Source organism: Bufo gargarizans, chromosome 2 (assembly GCF_014858855.1).
Source record: "Bufo gargarizans isolate SCDJY-AF-19 chromosome 2, ASM1485885v1, whole genome shotgun sequence".
Taxonomy (NCBI): domain Eukaryota; kingdom Metazoa; phylum Chordata; class Amphibia; order Anura; family Bufonidae; genus Bufo; species Bufo gargarizans.
In genome coordinates, this window is record NC_058081.1 from 536,572,899 (window position 1) to 536,595,272 (window position 22,374).

Sequence of the window (22,374 nt, forward strand, 5' to 3'; positions counted from 1 at the left end):
TAACCTTATATGTTTCTGTATAAAGGCCTTCATATACATCAGTGTATTGTTCTCGGCTGACAGTGTGTGTGGGGAGCTCCCGACTATTTTTCATTTCACCCCATCCTTCTCTTCCATGACATCATCTGTCTGAGGGGAGAAGGTTTGGGTGAAATAATTTTTTTCACCCAATCCTTTTGTTCTCCCAGGAGATAAGCTGCAGCCAGAAGTGTCTGAGAGCCTTCTTCTCTCTCTCCATTGAATACACATACATGTTCCCCCAAACAGAACGTGTATGGGGAGTCGGAAGAGCTAGTTGTCAGCCAAGCGATCATTCATCCGACAGCTGTTGAATGTGTGTGTCTATGTAAAGTTACACAGTAATTATATCATAATGTACAAATAATGACCCTAAATTCAGCTCCAATATCCAGCGTCTATGGTCTTTTTAGGTTTGAGAAATTTACACTATATTGATATTCAAAGGGATTATCCAGAAAAAGATATTCATGACCTATCCTTAGGATAGGTCATCAATATCAGATCTGCAGGGTTCCGACACCCGGGATCCACTCCAGTCAGCTGTTAGAAGAGGCCTAGCACTCTCCGTGAGTAGGACCGCCTCTTTCTAGGCCAATGACGTCACCACACATTGGTCACATGGTGTAGTTGCAGCTCTGCCTCATTCAAGTCAATGGGGCCGAGCTGCAATACCAAGCACTGCCACTATACAATTTATGGCACTGTGCTTGGTGAGCTGCCGGGAGCCTGTATTGCTCACCAGAGCTCCGGTGAGAGCAGTTGCTCAGAGAAACAGCGGATTGGCCGGCATGCCGGAACTCGGACTCCTGCTGACGTGATAATGATGGCCTATCCTGAGGATTGGTCGTCATTATCTTTCCCAGGATAAACCCTTTAAAGGAAACCTGTCACATTGAACAGGCAGTTATATCTGTGGCCAGCATGTTATAGAGCAGATTGATATATAGCTTTGTGAGAAAATATTCTTGTCACTTATTTGTTTAAATCTCTGTTATCTCTATGCTTAGGAAGAAGTTCAGTGGACGTCCTTCTCAGTGATTGTCAGCTGTTTCCCAATGCACTCATATAGGGAAGCCTGTCAATCACTGAGAAGGCCCATTGGTATCCTATGTATAGAAAGTTATATTACACTTCCCATGGGAAGCGAGTCAGAAGGCCTCATACACATTAGGTGGTTGGCCAAAGTAGAGTAGTACACAGGAGGAAACCGGTTACGTTGAATGTTAGGTTATGTCTGATCCTTTGCAACATGTTACAGAGCAGGAGAAGGTGAGATTTCCTCTAGTGTAGTACCCTACTTCGGCCAACCCTCGCAGATCAGCTTTTTGAGAGGCACCGGCTTTCACAGTAGCGCCGTGGCCTTCTTGCAGCTTTCCAAGCACAGCACCGTACATTGTATAGTGGCTGTGCTTGGTATTGCAGCTTATCCCCATTCACTTCAATAGGGCTGAGCTGCGCCTAGGTCATGTGACCATTGATGTCAGATGGCCTAGGGAAAGCTGCGAGAAGGTTGTTGTGCTATTGCAAGCGCTGGCGCCGTCTTCTCAAACAGCTGATGGGCGGGGTCCTGGGTGTTAAAAAATCCCGGAAAACCCCTTTAGGCATGGGCAGTAATGTCATAGAACAGAATGAATAAGGCAAAGGGTCATGTATGTCTACTTCAGGGTCTATGGGAAGCTGAGCGACCAACCGATAAGCTCGGGAATGGCTAAGGTACTATTATTTATTCAGCAGCAGTCACTGATATAGGAAACCAATGTGTTTAGCCAAATAAAATATCAAATGACTTCACCTAAGAGGAAAACTTAGGGACTTTCAGACATTGTTAACACAATTGACAAAAGCAAAATACGTTCCTGCTGCTGTATAACTCCAGACAGTCCTAGACAATTATAAAGCTAAATTTATATCTGGTGCTTTCTCCACGCAGGTGTTACTGTAGCGGCAAAAGGCTATTTTGATGCCCTTGTGAAGCTAGGGGAACTTGCCAGCATCAGCCAAGGGTCTAAGGAGCTGGGTGAGTTGCCTATGTTCATTTTTCTATTCAACACCACTCCATCTATATCTTCTACTCTTGCTTTTGGCTCCTTTATGTTCTTTAAGTATAGAGTGTAGGACCCTTCAAGATCAGGGATTCATGACCAGACTCATTAAACAGGAAGCCCTGCCTTCCTGTGGAGAAATTCCTGTTAACTGTCTCCTCTCACATATAACTGCTTGGAAGTCAAAGATAGTGTGGCTCCCGCAGGGGGAATGTAAAATTAAGCGTCCGTCAGTGTCTGCTCTGTTCCTTCCTTGACAACTCTGCCAGCTCCCGGCTTTTCTTAATTTAAATCACATTCCCCGTTTTGCTGCCCTGGCAACCTCCTCGGTGCTAGAATGGATTGTGAGCGGTGCAGACAGTCGGTGCCTGCATTTTCCGCGGCCTCCCTCTTCATGCCAGGGTTTCTTATTTCCATTAACACCTTTTGTTGCCCAAGTGACCTTCATATAGATACAAAACACTTCGGTTTAAATCACCATCTCTGTGAGGACTTCTATCATCGGGGAGCCAGGCAGCATTCACAGCGATTCAAATATCTACTGAACTTCCGATCCACACTAGGCTTGGAGGGGGATTTATCAACCATGCACTCCAGAATTCTGCCTTCAAAAATTACTTTTCCACACATTTTGAGACATTTAGCATTTTTACTGGTGGGCATGGTTAGCCAGATGAGCTGATTTAAGCCAGATTTATCAACTGAGACTTTTTAAAAAGTCCTAAAGAATTGTCTCAGTCATAGGCCTCTTTCACACGTCAGTGAATCATGGCGGTGTCCTGTCTGTGTTCTCCACGGACAGCACACATACCCATTAGTTTTAACCCCTTTACGTCTTTTGTCGTCGCAGCAGATATGGAAAGGTTAAAAGCAGCCAAAGCGCTCAAGTGCTAAGAACCGTCTGTTACTAACAGCTTGGGTTCTTAGTGCATCCTAAGCTTCACAGCTGGGGTTGGAGGAAGTTCTAACCCTGTCTGTTAACCCTTCGATCATGCCGTGGTCGATGATTAAAGGGAACTTCCCGTCCAATCTGGTCCTCCAATCCAGACTCCCCCTCCAATCGGGCCCTCTGAAAGACCCCAGGGCTGTCTGTGCAGTAAGCCTGCTGTTAGAGCACAATAGTGTTACTCTAACAGCAGCCAGTTACATACTGGACCAGAGTATAATGGTTCTTCGAAAAACCACTGACACAACACGGACAATATCCGTGTTTGGTATGTGGTTTTTACGGACCATTGGTAGAAGATGCTCTGGAAATTAATTTTCAGCCTAGCAATGTCTGTGGAATACTGATGAAACATGGAGGGCAAAAAACAGACCTACTGACCAAACATGGATCCTTCACCTACATCTTCAGGGCCGATCTACTTACCATCTTGTCATGGACGTCAGTAACAATAACGTGGTGGTGTAGAAAGAGGAGTACTATCTGCAGACAAAAGTCTCAGACTTGATCCACCCTGGCAGGGTTGATCATGCTGATTAAAATGATACAATTTTTTTCTGTATGTTAAACAGCTGCGGATATATTTGCACTTTTATTCATATACAAACTTTGGAGCACCAGGGGGTGGGGCTGAATCCTTGGGACACTGCTTTTGTATCACCCCCTGTGTCTGCACACATGATACGGCAGTAGTCTGGAGGTAAGTGGTCAGCCTTGCATGTTGATGTCTCAGGTTCAAATACCAGGAGAGACTTCTAGATTTTTTTTTTCAGTTATTTTTTCTCTCCCTTATATAACCCATGGTAAAATGCTACAGCATTACTATATAGAGAATTGAGGTTTATGAGGTCTATGCTTAGAAATCGAATACATATAAGGTTCACACCTTGTGGTTCACCAGAAAACATATATTTTGTCCAAACAGACCTGCAGGCATGATATTCCAGTAGGGCGTCTTAAAGGGGCATTCCCATCATGGGTGTCATATTTGGCACTGTTTGTGTAACTCGAGAGCTATGTATACAGTGTAGCTAATATAGCTCTAATAAACTTCTATAGGATTTACGGAAACAGTCTGCTCCACTGTTTCCGTAACCCCCACCATCTCTGGCCACCATATAGGACAGGTATTCTAATCTCAACCATAAATGCTTAGATGGGGATAACTCATTAACCCCTTAACGCTATATGATGAATATATACATCATGTAGCACTTCTGCTTAGTATTTCATGACGAATATACTCGTCATGGCACTAAACTGTCACCATGTCTATATACATAGTGACAGTGCTGAGATTGCGGCGGTTATACACAGCCAGGCTTCTTAGCTAACCAGCCCGGGATCAATGAGGGCAGTCCCGGGCCGGTGATCACTCTGATTGGTTAGTCTGTACAGACTAGCTAATAATAGCATTGTAAGGCTGGCTACAGGTTTTGAACCTGGTGGCGATCAGAACCTGGTGAAATGTCTAATTGCCCCGCCTGCTGCAGTTCCCTTCAGCCCTCAAAGTGCCTCTATCCTTCCCCTTCAGCCCCTAATGTGCCCCGATCCAGGCCCAAATGTGCCCTGCCGCACCCACAATGCCTGTCCTCCTGTTCCAGGATGACCATACAGCTAACACACTGCTGTAACGGCAGAGATTGATGCTGGCACCGATCCCCACCATTTAAAAATTGAATAAAAAGTCATATGTATGCCAAAATGATACCAATAAAAACTACAGCCTTTCCTGCAAAAAAACAAGTCCTCTACACAGCTGCATTCATGAAAAAATAAAAATGTTATGGATGTTAGTATATGGTGATGCAAAATATATTTTATTTTTAATACAAAAGGGATTTTATGCTAAAAAAAGTTGTAAAACATAAAAAAAACTATACATTTGGTATTGCCATAACCATATCAACCCACAGAATAACATTTAAAAAAAACTGACAGAATTGCAATTTTTGCCCACCTCACCTACTAAAAAATGGTATTAAAAGTAACCAAAAAGTCATTTGTACTCCAAAATAGTAAAAAAAAAAAAATAAGCTTGTCCTGCAACAAACAAACAAACTCCCACACAGCTCAGTCAACAAAATGTTATGGCCCCTAAAAACAATTTCAGCAAATTCCATGTTAGAAAATCCTGATGCCTCTCCTTCCCTTCTGAACACTGCTGTGCCTCCAAACATCAGTCTGGGGTGTTGCTGTGTTCAGGAAAAAATGCATAACAAAATGTGAGGTGCATTTTTCCTATTATGCCTTTGGGCCTAAAATGACATTTTCTTGTAAAACATGTACGTTTTCATTTTTACGGCCAAGTGTTTCTTGAAGCAAAGTGCTCCCTACCCCCCTTGAAATATTCCTTGGGGGGTGTAGTTTCAAACATGGGGTCACTTTTTGGGTGTTTCCATTGTAGAGATGCATCAGGAGGTACTCAAATGCAACATGGGCCCAGTAAAATTTGCCCTCCAAAAGCCATATGGTGCTCCCTCCCATCTGAGCCCTGCGCTGTGGCCACACCACAGTTCACAACCACTTATGGGGTGTTTCTGTAAACTGCATGCATTGTAAGGGTATTTTTAAGTACTGATTGGTTTTGTCCCCTTTAACTCTGTTTAATACTCTGTATAATAGTTTACAAGTTTTCCTTGTGAATCAGAGTAATAAATATTGAGGTTTGTTTGGTTGTAAAACCTTGCTGTTTTACAGGAAAATTGGTTTTGAAATAGAAAATTTGCAAAAAAAAAGTGACATTTTCAAATGTCTCCTCTATTTTCCTTAAATTTATAAAAGAGACCTAAAGTGTTCAGATCCGTTTTGAAAAATGTGAGGGGCGTAGTTTCTAAAATGGGGTCATTTATGCATGATTTCTATTATGTAATCCCCACAAAGTGACCTCAAAACTGAATTGGTCCTTTAAAAAATGGGTTTTGGAAATGTTCTTAAATTTTTTTAAATTTGCATCTAAAGTTCTAAACCTTCTAACGTCCTAAAAAACAAAACGCATTTATAAAATTATGCCAACATAAAATAGACACATGGGGAATGTTAAGTAATAACTATTTTATGAGGTATTAGTCTACTTTCACACTCACGTTTGGTGCGGATCCGTCATGGATCTGCACAGACGGGTCCACACCAATAATACAACCGTCTGCATCCGTTCAGAACGGATCAGTTTGTAATATATTTAACATTGCCAAAACAGATCCGTCTTGAACACCGTTGAAAGTCAATAGGGGGCGTATCTGTTTTCTATTGTGTCAGTGAAAACGGATTCGTCCCCATTGACTTGTGTGTCAGGACGGATCCGTTTGCCTACGCAAACAGCGTTTCGGTGTCCGCCTCTAAAGCGGAATGGAGACTGATCGGAGGCAAACTGATGTATTCTGGGCGGATCCTTTTCCATTCAGAATGCATTAGGGCAAAACTGATCTGTTTTGGACCGCTTGTGAGATCCCTGAACGGATCTCACAAATGGAAACCAAGACGCCAGTGTGAAAGTAGCCTTCTATCCATCTTAAAAGCAGAGAAGTTCAACCTTTTTTGCCTGTATGACATACCCTCCATTCTGGGAATGGCACCAAGACTACTTTGCAGTGAATTACTCATACAGATTTTTGATTTGCTGACCAGCAAACCTAAATTTTTATTTTTTTATTTTTTTTATTCCAAACCTCCCTTTGACCCAAATGTAACCTCAAAAGTCTTTGAACCTTTTGCTCATGCAAAAGACTTCCATGTAATGCCAAACTGGCACGGAACTGAAGTTACAGAGGGGGCAACACATTTTGGGGGAGAGGGGAGATAAACTATCTATATTGTCCACAGCAACCAATCACAGCGCATCTTTTTTTTAAAATACTTTTTTATTGACAGCATCGGATCTGAAAGTTGCACCATGATTGGTCGCTATGGGCAACAAAGAGAGGTTATCTCCTCCAAAATGTACCTTTACAACTCAAAATGGCGAGCCACCTTGCCCGTTCTGCGACCTCTGTTTTTTTGCCTTTTATACAGTTTTCATAAATGTGCCCCATTATGTATCATGCTTAATATACAAAGAGTCTAACGGGCTGTAATAACCCCAGTACAGATATCTTTTCCTTTCAATATGATTATCAGGAAAGTGCTGGACTGTAACTGGCACAGCCCTACTCGGAGTCAAATACGTTATTGTCAATATCAATTTCCTTATCACCTACAATATTGTATTACCATGGAATACCCCACTTATCGGAAGTGCACCCTCCCGTCTAAGACCACAGCCACGTTATAACATTATAATGTGTCCAGACATCGGCATCCCGGCCGGAGTATTTCAGCTATGTGGGAGTAAGCGATTAGTAATGTCTTAGTCTTCTTAAATAGAATGGAACTGGAAGATAATCTGAGTCACGTTGAACTGCAAGAATGTCATAATTAGGGTAGAAACAGTTGGAAACAATATTCATCTTTATTTCTGCTCGGTAGGATAATTATTTATAGCTGCCAAGTAGATGTGTCCATTATTACTACAGCTGCAGTAATAACATACAGAACGTTCTACCAACAGCTACAGTATGTGATCTATACAGTACGGTATAGCATTCCTAGTTCTACCATTAAAGGAAATGGATAACAAACCCTTACATGTTCACACGGTTGTTTTTTATGTGCATTGCAGTGCGCATTCTATGCTAGAATTTGCCTAAAGTCTGCCTTCCATTGTTTTCAGTGGGAATCTGTGCAGTGACCCCGTGGATCACTGCTAAAGGTTAATTACCGTACTTGCAAAAAGTTAAATGAGGTGATTTAATGCTAGAAGCACTTATGTCCCTATGCACTATAGGGCACATTTAAGACAAGCATTTTAGACGCCCCATCGCTGGTGGTGGATCCCCAAAGTTATGAAGAAGTGCAGGCCTCTCCATCACTTTGGCGCATCCAGCACCAGTTCTAAATGTAGGACAGCATTCTTGCTGTCTTACATTTAGACCATTTCTCTGCCTAAAAAATGATGAATGCCGTCCTCTTCCCCGTCAATGCACGCTCACAATTTTAGACCTGGCGTCAGCTGGGAGAAGTTGCAGATAGCGGCACCATCTGTGCCTGAAATACGCCCTATGTATTCAAAATAGTTGGACATAAAACAGTTGACACTGGCAGTCTTGGTTAGGTTGCTGGTCTGGCCTCCTCTAGTCAGTTAACTGGGGCACATTTACTAAAGTATTTGCACCTGTTTTAGTCAAAAAATGCTGTTGTAGGGCTCGTTCACACGACCGTGTGAAGCACGTGCCCGTGCTGTGGACCGCAAATTGCGGTCCGTTAACCATGGGCACCTGCCATGTGGCAGCCACATAGGGATCGCGGCCCCATTCACTTGAATGGGTCAGCGATCCCTCTGTTCCGTAAAAAGATTGAGCAAGCTCTATCTTTTTGCGGTGCAGAAGCACGGAATGGAATCTCAGAAAGCACTCTGTAGTGCTTCCGTAGTGTTCCGTCCCGCACCGTTTGTGATCCGCAAAAAACGGAAACCAAACTGAAAAACGGAACAGCAAAACGGAACGGAAACGGATCCACTACTGAAACAAAAAATGGAAAAGCAGATCCGTTTAAAAAAACTGAACACTTAAAAAGCCATACGGTTCTGTGCAGAAGGCCTAATAGCAATATGCCTATTCTAATTCATCAATTGCTGTGAAACTTTCACTAAATGTTCGGCAAAAAAAAGACAGCGGAAAGAAATACGATATGCCCCCAATGTCTGAGATGGAATAACCCCTTTAACTGAGAAACTAAGCCTGAGAGAACGCAGGACAGATTTCCACACACTGTTTAGGACCCGGTGAGTCCATGTGCAAGGACAGTAAAGATAACCTTGGACTTTGCCGTGCATGTTTAGGGTATATTGCTTCGGCGCCCTCCACACTGGGACTTTCACGCCCATGGTCAAATTTAGGAAGATTGCAAAGTATTTAGACAAGAGACTCAGGGACTACTACTGCCATCATTGCCACTGCTAATACAAAGCCATTGGGAAAAGTAAACACTCAGAACTGTACCTATTGCTGCTAACTATACTGCAATTCTCATCCTGTGTAAAGATAATAGCAACCAATCAGATTCCACCTTTCATTTATCACCGCTCCTTTGGGAAAATGAAAGGTAGAATCTGATTGGTTGCTCTGGGCAACTAAGCCAGTTCTACTTTACACTGGTTTGATAAGTCTCCCCCAATGTGTTTTGCCCTGCATCTGCCCTCCTGCCTTGCACCCTGCCAACTGTACGCCATCACAGGCACTCCAACAATCACCAGGCGGGAGTCCTAAAAGGCACAGGGTGTGCACAAAGTGAAGAAAGGGTACGTCCTCCATTCACTGCTGCATGGCCCCAAGGGGCGCTATAATGAAGACAGCCACAGTGAACTACTATCTGTGCCTCCATTACCACTCTCATCCTCCTCACAGTTCTCCCCCCTTCGAGTCGTTGCATCTGCACCTTAGTTCACCCAGCTATGGAATTTTCTGCCCTGGATATGAAATCCACATTGCAGAAAAAATTGCCAAGTCAATTCTTCATCAGACAAGATACAAATGGACTCTCCCCATTGGAGTGGGACTAATCCACATGCAGACCAACTCAAACTGCAAATCCGTGGCAGAAATCCAAGAGTCAGTGTGTGATTTCTGACACATATTCCACAGATGATTTTTCCTCTTGAAAAAATGAGCCATTTGAACATGCCCTTAAAGGGCTTCTGTCACCCCCCATTGTGCAATTTTCATTAGCCAACATTAGCCATTTGCTAATGTCAGCTGAGTGCAATCATACGTGTCCTACCTTTGTCTGTGGCCTATTTCTTGTAAAAATCATACTTTTATCATATGCAAATTTCTTCACTACCAGCAAGTTGGGCGTGTACTTGCTGGTAGCCGCCGCATCTGCCGCTTCTAGACACGCCCCATCTCCTCCTGATAGACAGGGCCAGCGAGCACTCTCCTGCTTCCGCTGGCCCCGTCTGCTGCTGAATTCCCGCGCCTGCGCTGTAACGTTTTTCGATCGGCGCAGGCGTACTGAGTGAAGGACGCGCGCTTGCCAGCTCCATCCCTAGTGCACCTGCGCCGATTACGTCACACTACACCCGGAAGAGAAGACTGACGATTATCGCTGATGCCAGCAGTCTTCTCTTCCGGGTGTAGTGTGATGTAATCAGCGCAGGCGCACTGAGGAAAGAGCTGGCAAGCGCGTGTCGTTCACTCAGTACGCCTGCGCCGATCGAGGAATGTGTAGGCGCGGAAGTTCAGCAGCAGACGGGACCAGCAGGAGCAGGAGAGCGCTCGCTGGCTCTGTCTATCAAGAGGAGATGGGGCGTGTCTAGAAGCGGCAGATGCGGCGGCTACCAGCAAGTACACGCACAACTTGCTGGTAGTGAAGAAATTTGCATATGATAAAAGTATGATTTTTACAAGCTTGCGGCTTTTACTGTAGGTTGCGGCTTTTACTGCCTTCCATGCCATCGGATCCCCGTGTGGCTGTAGGGGGGACCCGATGGCATGGAAGGCAGTGCAATGCCTTCCTTAGGCATCGGCGCTGCCTTCCGGTGACGAGCCTGTGAGATCCAGCCCCCTGGATTTCACAGGCCGGAAGCTGTATGAGAAAAAAAAAAATGTAGACATATAAGGTATCACTGCATCCGTATCGTCCGGCTCTATAAACATATCACATGACCTAACCCCTCAGATGAACACCTTAAAAAATAAAAAATAAAAACTGTGCTAAATAAACAATTTTTTGTCACCTTACATCACAAAAATTGCAACAGTAAGCGATCAAAAATGCGTATGCCCACCAAAATAGTACCAGTCTAACCGTCACCTCATCCCGCAAAAGAAAATCGCCCAAAAAATAAAAAAACTATGGCTCAGAATATGGAGACACTAAAAAAGCATTTTTTTGTTTTATAAAAGCTGGTATTGTGTAAAACTTAAGTAAATAAAAAAAGTATACATATTAGGCATCGCCGCATCCGTAATAACCTGCTCTAAAAAAAAATCACATGACCTAACCCCTCAGTTAAACACCGTAAAAAAAAAAAAAAGGGTAAAAAAGCCATTTTTTGTCACCTTACATCACAAAAAGTGTAATAGCAAGCGATCAAAAAGTCATATGCACCCCAAAATAGTGCCAATCAAATCGTCATCTCATCCCGCAAAAAATGAGACCCTATCTAAGATAATCTCCCAAAAACTGAAAAAAATTTGGCTCTCAGACTATGGAGACACTAAAACACGATTTATTTTTTTATTAAAAAAATTATATTATTGTGTAAAACTTGCATAAATAAAAAAAGTATACATATTAGGTATCGCCGCGTCCGTAATAACCTGCTAAAAAAAATCACATGACCTAACCCCTCAGATGAACACCGTAAAAAAAAAAAGGGTAAAAAAAGCAATTTTTTGTCACCTTACGTCACAAAAAGTGTAATAGCAAGCGATCAAAAAGTCATATGCACCCCAATATAGTGCCAATCAAACAGTCATCTCATCCCGCAAAAATCATACCCTACCCAAGATAATCGCCCAAAAACTGAAAAAACTATGGCTCTCATTACATTACATGAGAAAAATTACATGAGAAAACATTAATTTTTTGTTTCAAAAATGAAATCATTGTGTAAAACTTACATAAATAATTTTGTTTATACATATTAGGTATCGCCGCGTCCGTGACAACCTGCTCTATAAAAATACCACATGACCTAACCTGTCAGAGGAATGTTGTAAATAGCAACAAAAAAAAAACTGTGCCAAAACAGCTATTTCTTGTTACATTGCCTCACAAAAAGTGTAATATAGAGCAACCAAAAATCATATGTACCCTAAACTAGTACCAACAAAACTTCCACCCTATCCTGTAGTTTCTAAAATGGGGTCTTTTTTTGGAGTTTCTACTCTAGGGGTGCATCAGGGGGGCTTCAAATGGGACATGGTGTAAAAAAAAAAACAGTCCAGCAAAATCTTTCTTCCAAAAACCGTATGGCATTCCTTTCCTTTCCAAATCAGGGCCATAAATATTGAGTTTTGTTTGGCTGTTAATCCTTGCTTTGTTACTGGAAATAAATGGATTAAAATTGAAAATTTGCCCAAAAATTTAAATTCAGAAATTTCATCTCCATTTGCCAATAACTCTTGTGGAACACCTAAAGGGTTAACAACGTTTGTAAAATCAGTTTTGAATACCTTGAGGGGTGTAGTTTCTTAGATGGGGTACATTAATGGAGTTTCTACTCTAGGGTTGCATCAGGGGGGCTTCAAATGGGACATGGTGTAAAAAAAAAAAAAAAAACAGTCCAGCAAAATCTGTCTTCCAAAAACCGTATGGCATTCCTTTCCTTTTGCGCCCTGCCGTGTGCCCGTACAGTAGTTTACGACCACATATGGTGTGTTTCTGTAAACTACAGAATCAGGGCCATAAATATTGTGTTTTGTTTGGCTGTTAACCCTTGCTTTGTAAAGGTAAAAAAAAATATTAAATTGGAAAATCTGCCAAAATCTGCTTTGTAACTGGAAAAAAATTATTAAAATGGAAAATCTGCCAAAAAAGTGAATTTCTGAAATTGTATCTCTATTTTCCATGAATTCTTGTGGAACACCTAAAGGGTTAACAAAGTTAGTAAAATCAGTTTTTAATACCTTGAGGGGTGTAGTTTGTAGAATGGGGTCATTTTTGGGTGGTTTCTATTATGTAAGCCTCGCAAAGTGACTTCGGACCTGAACTGGTCCCTAAAAATTGGGTTTTTGAAAATTTCTGAAAAAGTTCAAGATTTGCTTCTAAACTTCTAAGCCTTGTAACATCCCCAAAAAATAAAATATCATTCCCAAAATTATTCAAACATGAAGTAGACATATGGGGAATGTAAAGTAATAACTATTTTGGAGGTATTACTATGTATTATAGAAGTAGAGAAATTGAAACTTGGAAATTTGCAATTTTTTACAAATTTTTGGTAAATTTGGTATTTTTTATAAATAAAAATGATTTTTTTTTACTTCATTTTACCAGTGTCATGAAGTACAATATGTGACGAAAAAACTATCTCAGAATGGCCTGGATAAGTCAAAGCTTTTCAAGTTATCAGCACTTAAAGTGATACTGGTCAGATTTGCAAAAAAATGGCCAAGTCCTTGAGGTGAAATAGGGCTGAGTCCTTAAGGGGTTAAGGTGAAAATGAGCCCGGTCCCTAATAGGTTAAGAGAGGTCCTCTAAAAGTTTAAAATCAACATATTTAGTGAACCGGTGCTGCTCTGCTGAGTTATGTTGTGCTGTTTTCATCTCTGTTGCCTGCGGCTCCTGAATTATCGGGGCCAGTGGCATACCTACCATGTAGGCAGACCATGTGACTACTATGTGGCCTAGGGCTAAGGTGGTGCCTAGCACTGAACTTCTTCTACTGTTCCCGACATGAAAACACTGCAGTTTTATTTAGCTGCCACTAAGTGGAGCTCAGTGAAAAGATATTTTACAGCTTCCATTTGCAGTGAATGGTACCTGTATAAATTCCTATGCACTGATCGCCCCCTAGTGGTGGCTACAGGCAGAGAATTTTGTAACATAATATGTGAAGGAAAGCAAAGGGCTTTAGAGCTGTATGAGGAGATTTATGAATGTATTCATGCCAGTTGTCTGGTGTAAATACTTTGAGAAATATGATGTTCAGAATGAGCGCCATATTTATATTTTATTTTATATTATTTTTCCAACAGAAGTCAGATAAAGTAGGAGAGGCCAGAGGGTGAACTTTTTTATAGCAATTTTTTTAAATTAGCAATTATTTTGCTTACCCCTTAGAGACCGCCAAAGTTCTGATCTGGGTTGTATACCCGCTTAGCTGCCACAGTCTGTATGAAAAGGTGGCAGTGTATAGCCAAGTGGGCAGTCCACATGACTGGGGGGGTGATCTTCATTGCTCTGATGATGTCCAATGAGCACAAAGAGCATAACACCAGGAAAGATCCCACCTCCTTGAGCACTGAGTGCCCTGACTACCCCCATGGCTATACATGACTGCATTTGGATATCAGCTACCAAAACTATTGGCCTTGATAATTTGGTAATGTGGTGGAGGTGCGGTAAGACAGAGTAAAATATAGCGCCACATTACTCAGCAGAGTGGCGTCAATTCATGGAGGTATATACGTATCTCTTGCTTCATCTTCTCCTGACAGTAGCAGATGATCACCAGGAGTTTCTAAATGTGAATCTGAAGCCGTGACCGGAATGCTGGATTGGACAATGTCCAGCCTATATCATGTGTTGCAGACCAGGAAGAAGAGGGATCTAATGGCCATTTTGAACACAGCAAAATGTTATGCGTTCTTTATACAGATGTAGCACAGGTAACAGTCACTTTCAACTCTGCTACATCTGTAAGTACAGGATAGAGAGAGGATAGCAGCAAAGGGGTAATGTAACAGACTGCTTAGTTGCCTATGCCATGATATGCGCAATGTGACATAAGAAGTCACAAATTACCTCTATCCATATGCCTTATTAGAATATATGGAATTTATAGAGGTGTATCCTCTGCAAAAAGTGACTCTTGCTCTGGAAGACCTTGTATTACATTGACAGCCATTGATATGAATGGGCATTATGCAATGCAACATTGCTCCTTCAGTGGCCGCTGCAGGAGACATACACAGCCACCTGCAACCCTCCATGATAATAATGAAGTACTGTATGTGAGTGGCCGACACTACGCAGCAGGAGTCACACAGCATAGAGGGTTAAAAGGGGTTGTCTCATCTCAGACAATGGGGGCGTATCACTAGGATATGCCCCCATTGTCTTAGAGGTGCGAGTCCCACCACTGGGACCCGCACCTATATCAGGAATGGAGCCCTGCAAAGTGGTAGTTGGAGGACTCCGGTTCGGACACCACTAAGCGGTATCCCTATATAAGTGATTGGGAGCGCACCGCGCATGACCGGGCACCGCTCTCATTCAATTCTATGGGCCTGATGGAAATAGCCAAGCCAGCGGCCCATAGAAAATGAATTGAGGACAGCTGCTCATGCGCAGTGCGCCCTCCACCACTTTCGCGGCTCCGTTCTCGATATAGGTGCGGGTCCCCTTTAATAAATGATTGCTGTTGTTTTGTCAGTCCATACATGTGAATGTTTTTTTTGCAGCATGTGCAATTATGCATAGATTTCTGCAAACCCCATTCGGATATAGAAATTCGCACGAATCTGCAGCGTGTGAATATACCGGTATATGTATAGCTCACTTTCCAGATGCCACCTGTTGTTTAACCATGTGATCTGCCGGACATTTACTAGTCTTCCTGGTTGATTGCAGGTGATACTTTATTTCAAATGGCTGAAGTCCATCGGCAAATCCAAGTCCAGCTGGAGGAAGTGGTGAGTATTTATTTTTTATGGTATTTTCTAATATCCCCCACATTCCAAATCACGAGAGGAGGTCTTGGCCACATTCCTTTCTTTGTTGTAATGAAGGGTGGCATGAAAACTAGTTGGTCTGACGTTGCAAGTATGCCATAGACTAGAACATGGGACTGGCTGGTCCAACATCTAATGTGTATAAAATGCCTAGTCAACATATGTCAGAGGAAGAAAAGATTGGACATGTTGAATTTCAACATGCCTGATTGAAGATAAGGTGGACTGGTAAAACACAACAGTTTACTGACGACAGCTTGACAACTGTTGAAAGTGTACGGCCAGCTTTAGTTCGGTACAAGCTACGTAGTTAGAGTGACTACAGTGTATGGTCTGGGTGTAATTACATTATTACTACTGTTAAATGGGTTGTCTGGGTTCAGCTTATATCCCCTTCTTCTCCCAGGCAGCCCCTCTGAGATGAGCATTGGAGTATTTCATGCGCAGGGCAAGGGCTTTTTCTGCAGATCCAGTGAAATACCGGGTCTCTGCCTAGCACTCTTGCCGGTGATGTCACCGGCACTAATTAGGGCAGCGCTAAAGCCCGCTTATTAGTTTTAACGACGTCACCGGCAACACTGCTAGGCAGAAGTCTCCACCTAGCAGTGTAAAAATGTAAAAAAAAGCCCTTACCCTGCGTGATGCAGCTCAGCGCAAGGGATCGCACATTGGAGCATAAAATGCTCTGATGCTCATCTCAGAGGGTCTGCCTGGGTGAAAAAGGGCATAAGTCTGGGTTCAGTTCTGAACCCTGATTAACTCTTTAAAGGGGTTGTCCCATGACAATAAATTATCCCCTACAACAGGCATGCTCAACCTGCGGCCCTACAGCTGTTGCAAAACTACAACTCCCAGCATGCCCGAACAGTCTACAGCTATCAGCCTACAGCAGGGCATTGTGGGAGTTGTAATTTTACAACAGTTGGAGGGCCGCAGGTAGAGCATGCCTGCCCTACAAGATAGGGAATATGTGTCTGTTTGGCAGGGGTCTGACTGGTGGGACCCTCTTTGATCCCCCAATTCAATGAAGAAGCAGACAATCATGCGTGTCTGCCACTCCAATCTGCATGGGGACTGCCGGAGATAGTCGAGCACTTGTACTCTTGTCGCTGGGACATAAATAAGTTTTCCCACCAAAGTTCTGGTATATTGCAACTTCCACAATTTCCTAATCAGTGGTCCAACTACTGAGATACCACCAGGAGTTGCAGCCCCTCCATAATGATTGCTTGAGGGGTATATCAGTTTTTCAGACTCCCACTAATCAGGAGGCTAGTATAACACTTTTTTTTATGCTGGCAAGTAGAGATGAGCGAAGTTATCAAAAATTTGATTTGGTTGCTTTGCCAAAGTTCACAAATAAATTTGATTAGTTACGAATTACTTAGTCACAAATCGCATTTCATTTTATGTAGCAAGCGCAATGACGGGAAACGGCAATCTGATAGTAACATTGAGACCTTTCAGGGGTTAATCAGGAGTTAAAAACAATCAAATACATACTCACCTCATCCATTTGCTCTCGGAGAGGCCATCCTGGCCATCTAGATTGAAGAAAATGCTCCAAATGTCACGCGCGCTGACCGATCTTGTGCTCACTGATGACGTCACCACACCCGGCCAGCATGATGACGTGGTGACATCATACATCAGCAGGTTTTCTTCAATCAAGATGGCCTCTCCGTGAGAAAATAGATGAGGTATTTTTTTTTTTTACCACCATTCACGAAAAATTGATTCTTTACCACGAAGCGCAAGGAAATGTGTCTTCGTGACTGAACTACACAGCTCCATTCATTTTGTAGTGGAAGGGGCTGGTTACTGCTTCCATTCACTTCAATGGCAGCAGCACTGCAGTAACCAGCTCCGTCCACTACAAGGGTACTGCAGAACGGCAAATTGTTGGGAGTGCGGAATGTAGGACCCTTATCAATCAGATATTGATGGCCTATCCTGAAGATAAGCCATCAGATGGAAAATCCTAGATAGTGTTGATCGCGAATATTCTAATCACGATTATTGGCACTTTGAGAATTCACGAATATCTAGAATATAGTGCTATATCTTCGTAATCGCGAATATTCTAGATTTTTTTTCATCAGTACCCATGATTCCTCACTGCTTCTTGCTTGTGGGCCAATGAGAAGGCTGAAATATCTTTGACTTTAGGAGTAGTGCTGATCGCAAATTTTTGTATTGCGAATTTTCCGATTGCCGATTTTCACAATCAATAAAATAATCACTGGAGATCACGAATTCTGGAATTTGAATATTGCCCCTGCCGCTCATCACTGATAGACAACCTCTTTAAAGATTCCTGTTTCCTTGGGACTGATCTTACATGAAACCTTCTCTGGCCAGTAGAAAAAGCAGTGCTACATGTATTTCATCATTGAAAATGTTGTCAGATTGTGTCACACTGTAGAAAGGTACAGTGTATTAAAACACAAAATAATATATTTTTTCCCTTTTTTTTTCTCAGCTGAAACTTTTCCACTCAGAACTCCTGGCTCAACTGGAACACAAGCTGGAGCTGGACATTAAGTATTTAACCGTGCGTAGTTTGCCTTCCGTTTGGTCACATTGTCTATTGTGATATTTGTCCCACCTTCTTGGTATCAGGGGATTGTCACTTTTTAACTGATAGCATTTCCTTCACTATCCCCAGGCGACACTGAAAAAATATCAAGTTGAGCATCGTTCCAAGTCAGAGTCTATTGAAAAATGTCAGTCTGAGCTGAAGAAACTGAGGAAGAAGTGTCAAAATAGCAAAAACCCCCAGAAATATGGAGACAGAGAGGTGCAGGTACAGTGGAACCATATGTATTGTAGATAAAGTACATGCTATCTACCCTATCATACAGTCATAGTGACATGTATGTTCAAGGACTGGATAGGTAGTAGTTTAGCTCTTCTGCCAAGCTCCTAAAATGTACATTCTTTCCCCTTTTATTGTAATCTTAGCGTATATTTACACCGTGTTTGCAGTGTGGGTTTAAAGTATATGGCAGGAAAGCTCCAAGCACATATGTCAAGCTTATCCATGGGCCCTGATGGAGGCCAAAAGGGTGTCCAGTTCGGGATACATCTGTATACTTTTTTAGGCTGGTTAGACAATCGTAGGAGACTATGCTGTTCTATTTTGATGCATCCCCCAAAAAAGTATATTAGTCTACAAGTTGGAACTCGTAGGCCCTTACAGTACTGTACATATGTTGGGGAATAATCCTGATGTGTGCATCCAACATACAATGCAAGCCTAGTGTGAACCCTCCCTTATATTGTTTCTGGGGTGCAGGTTTATGCCCTTGGACTTGGACTCCTATCACCCTTTCCCCATCTTCTAGATTTGATATGGGTTCTGGAGAAGAAAGATGCTTGTAAAAAGAAGCACTTCTGTAGTCGAGAGTGAAGGTCTTCACCAAAGCTATGATCTTCGTTCTGGTAGCATTTCTGTTTACAGCAGTCTTTTTTACTTTCATACCTGTTTCTGGTTTACTTGTCCTTGGTGAGGAACTTGCCACCGCTTATATACTGTATATTTTTCATGCTGATGACCTATCCTCAGTGTTCAGCGAATGGTGCTAGAGTCAGTACCCAGGCCAGTGGTTTAAAATAAATAAGTTTGTCTTTACTAAAGTGCAGACCGTTAATGCATCTAACAGTATTAAAGCACTGTTCCAAAAAAATCACGGCCTAATTCTTCCCCGATAGAGGAATTATCACAACTCTCCTATGTTTTCAAAGTCTCTCTCTCTGCAGTTATCTAAGGCTGGTAATGGGGTTTTTGCAAACTTGTCTGAGGGGTACAGGATTAAGATACGACTCGCCAAAACCATGTCAAAATGTGGAAGGGTGTATTGGCAGTGTTCGCTTTCACAGCAGCAAAGTCCCTATCAGTCTTATATAAGCATGATACCTTGCTAACTGACTCCATTGCACTGTCTTGCAGAATCTGGACCTTCTAGTTCTTTCTCTTCTCTCTCTCTGGAGTTCCTTAATGTAACAATTGCTTTCTCCCATAGATATCTCAGAGATGATGCTTCTTTAGGGTTTTGGACCTAGTTTTCTGAGGAGTGAGCACATGTAGCTCCTCTCTCTTCCTCAGCTAGCACTAGACTCTCAGTAGGGGTGGTATTAAGTCTATCTCCTAGCTTCCTAAAAGGGGCTTAGTCAGGTTTGTTAACCCTGACCTACCTATACAGAACCATTGGATATACAATACAGCAAATCAGGACAGTACATTTAACCAAATAACATAATAACAACGAATCCTTTTTGCAAGTACTGTATTCTGGCATACTGCATATCCATATCCACTCAGAACATAAAATGGCCATAGATTAGTAAATCAGAAAGCAGTAGCCAAAGTTTGCTTTTTACTTAGCGAGATATTATCATTTTTAGCTGTGTCACTCATTCTTACAAGCAGTGAGTGCTGCCATATTGCCCCAATCCTTTGTTTTACCAGGAGATATCTGATGTCCTGTTCTTGAACCTTACAAGATTCTTCTTTGGGTTCTGGAGAGACCTGTTACACCTGGGTCACTGTTACATCTATATTATAGAATCCCTAGAGTCCTTTGTGGTATTTGGAATTAGGATGAGATTATCCTTTCAAGGAGCTGCTGCTGCTGGATGCTACAAGGATGTGAACTTTAAAGGAAGCACGTCATCAGAAAATGAAATATCAAATTTTTATGTTAGAGATATTTTTTTACATTTCCCATGTCATTATCTAAATACTCTTCTTGGTCTGTAGAGATTACTTCTCAGCAGTCATTTCATTATCATCACAGGTAGTGCCAGGGCCATCTTTAATATTGATTGGACCCTGGGCAAAAATTTACTTGGGCCCCCTGGATCCCGCCTTCCCACACCTTAGCAGGCAATCACGCCCTCCACCACAACACCGACACAGTGAATGACTGTAAATACTTCCAGTTCTGAAGACTCCAGCGGCTCAGGATCAGTGTTCTGGGCAGCTGGGCTCAGGCTGGAAGTGGGCACCGCTCTGCAGGAAAGAGACCAGGGCTCGGCTCACCCTAGTGTTACAGTGCACCCCAGCACCCCACAGTATGCAGTATAGCACCCTATAGTATACAGCACCACACAGTATGCAGTATAGCACCCCACACTATACAGCACCCCACAGTATATAGTAGAGCAGTATAGAAGCCCACAGTATACAGCACCCCACAGTATAGCACCTCACCGTATACAGCACCCCAAACTATACATGATACAGCCCCTCACACTATACAGTACAGCAGTATAGCACCCCACACTATACAGTACACCACAGTATATAGTAGAGCAGTATAGCAGCCGACAGTATACAGCGCCCCAAACTATACACGATACAGCCCCCCACACTATACAGTACAGCAGTATAGCACTCCACACTATACAGCACCCACAGTATACAGTATACAGACCCCCACAGTATACAGTACAGCAGTATAGCACTCCACAATATACAGCCCCCCACACTATACAGGCCCCCCACACTATACAGGCCCCCCCACAGTATACAGTACAGCAGTATAGCACTCCACACTATGCAGCACCCACAGTATACAGTATACAGACCCCCACAGTATACAGTACAGCAGTATAGCACTCCACAATATACAGCCCCCCACAGTATACAGGCCCCCACACAGTATACAGCCCCCACACAGTATACAGCCCCCCACACAGTATGCAGCCCCCCACACAGTATACAGCCCCCACAGTATACGGACCCCACACTATATAGGCCCCCCACACTATACAGGCCCCCCCACACTATACAGACCCCCCCACACTATACAGGCCCCCCACAGTATACAGCCCCCACACAGTATACAGGCCCCCACACAGTATACAGGCCCCCCCACAGTATACAGGCCCCCCACAGTATACAGCACCCCACTATACAGTAGTTTACAGTATATTAACATAACAGCCCCTGTCACCTTTTTCTGATGTAATCTTCACACAAAAAAGCTTGACAGTTAACTTCTGCAACACTCCTGGTAGGACCAGTGATGACCTCATAGCCATGTGACCAGTAATATTGCTAGGTTACTGGTCACATGGTGATGATGTCATCTAAGGTACTAGATCACAGCTCTAACACAGTACGATGCCTGGACTCAGTGCCTGCAGGCATGGCATGGCAGCACCCCCTGTGTAGCTGGCTAGCAGGGCTCAAGAGGCAGCTGCCTTGGGCCCCCCAGGAGCAACTGGGCCCGGGGCAGCTGCCCCTTTTGCCCCTTGGTAAAGACGGCCCTGGGTAGTGCTACAATAAAAAGTAACCACTATATATAGATAACACAGGATCACACCTTCTTCCCTCCCTGTACAATGACTTTGTACTGGTCACAGAGTATGCCCCCAACATTCTCTTATAGAAGTCAAGGAGGCGTCTCCACACTATTTACCATCAGAAATTAAAAACAGATAAGAAAAAACTATATGTATCAGTATATGGTTTGAATAAGTCAAAAATATATGATACATTCCTTTAAGATACTATATATCCTAGGACACATGCAGGTGATCGAGAGTGGCGTTTGGCTCTGTCTCCATCCTTACAGTGAAAAAATTGCTTCATTTTCCCTGCAGGGAAATATCCCTTTATGAAAACATCCCGATCTTCTGATATCTCATTGGTACAAATGCTTGATGTCTGACTGGATCCAAATTTTGCGAGCACACCCGACCTCACACTGCTCTCCTACTGTATATCTCCTCAATGCAAATTTGAGAAAAGTAGCACAGACTGCATTCATTGTATTTTGCTAATCCTCACCCAAGCTGAATACTTTAGAATATTTTTTGACGGGATCTTCGGACGAGCATACAGTTAGATTGATTGAAGCCATATTCTGTATAATTGTTCAAAGACCAGCATGGAAAAGACAACAATATACAAGTATCT

At 42.8% G+C, this 22,374-nt stretch overlaps 1 protein-coding gene across 1 annotated transcript in view; it reads left to right on the top strand.

Annotated features, from left to right (window-relative positions):
• The window catches only part of LOC122926631 (brain-specific angiogenesis inhibitor 1-associated protein 2-like), a 135,786-nt gene that overhangs the window by 49,248 nt on the left and 64,164 nt on the right, over positions 1 to 22,374 (top strand). Inside the window, exons 3-6 of the mRNA XM_044278065.1 lie at positions 1,952 to 2,038; positions 15,346 to 15,407; positions 17,929 to 18,000; positions 18,115 to 18,252. Of these exons, the coding sequence (XP_044134000.1) occupies positions 1,952 to 2,038; positions 15,346 to 15,407; positions 17,929 to 18,000; positions 18,115 to 18,252 (359 nt within the window). The remainder of the gene's footprint in view (positions 1 to 1,951; positions 2,039 to 15,345; positions 15,408 to 17,928; positions 18,001 to 18,114; positions 18,253 to 22,374) is intronic.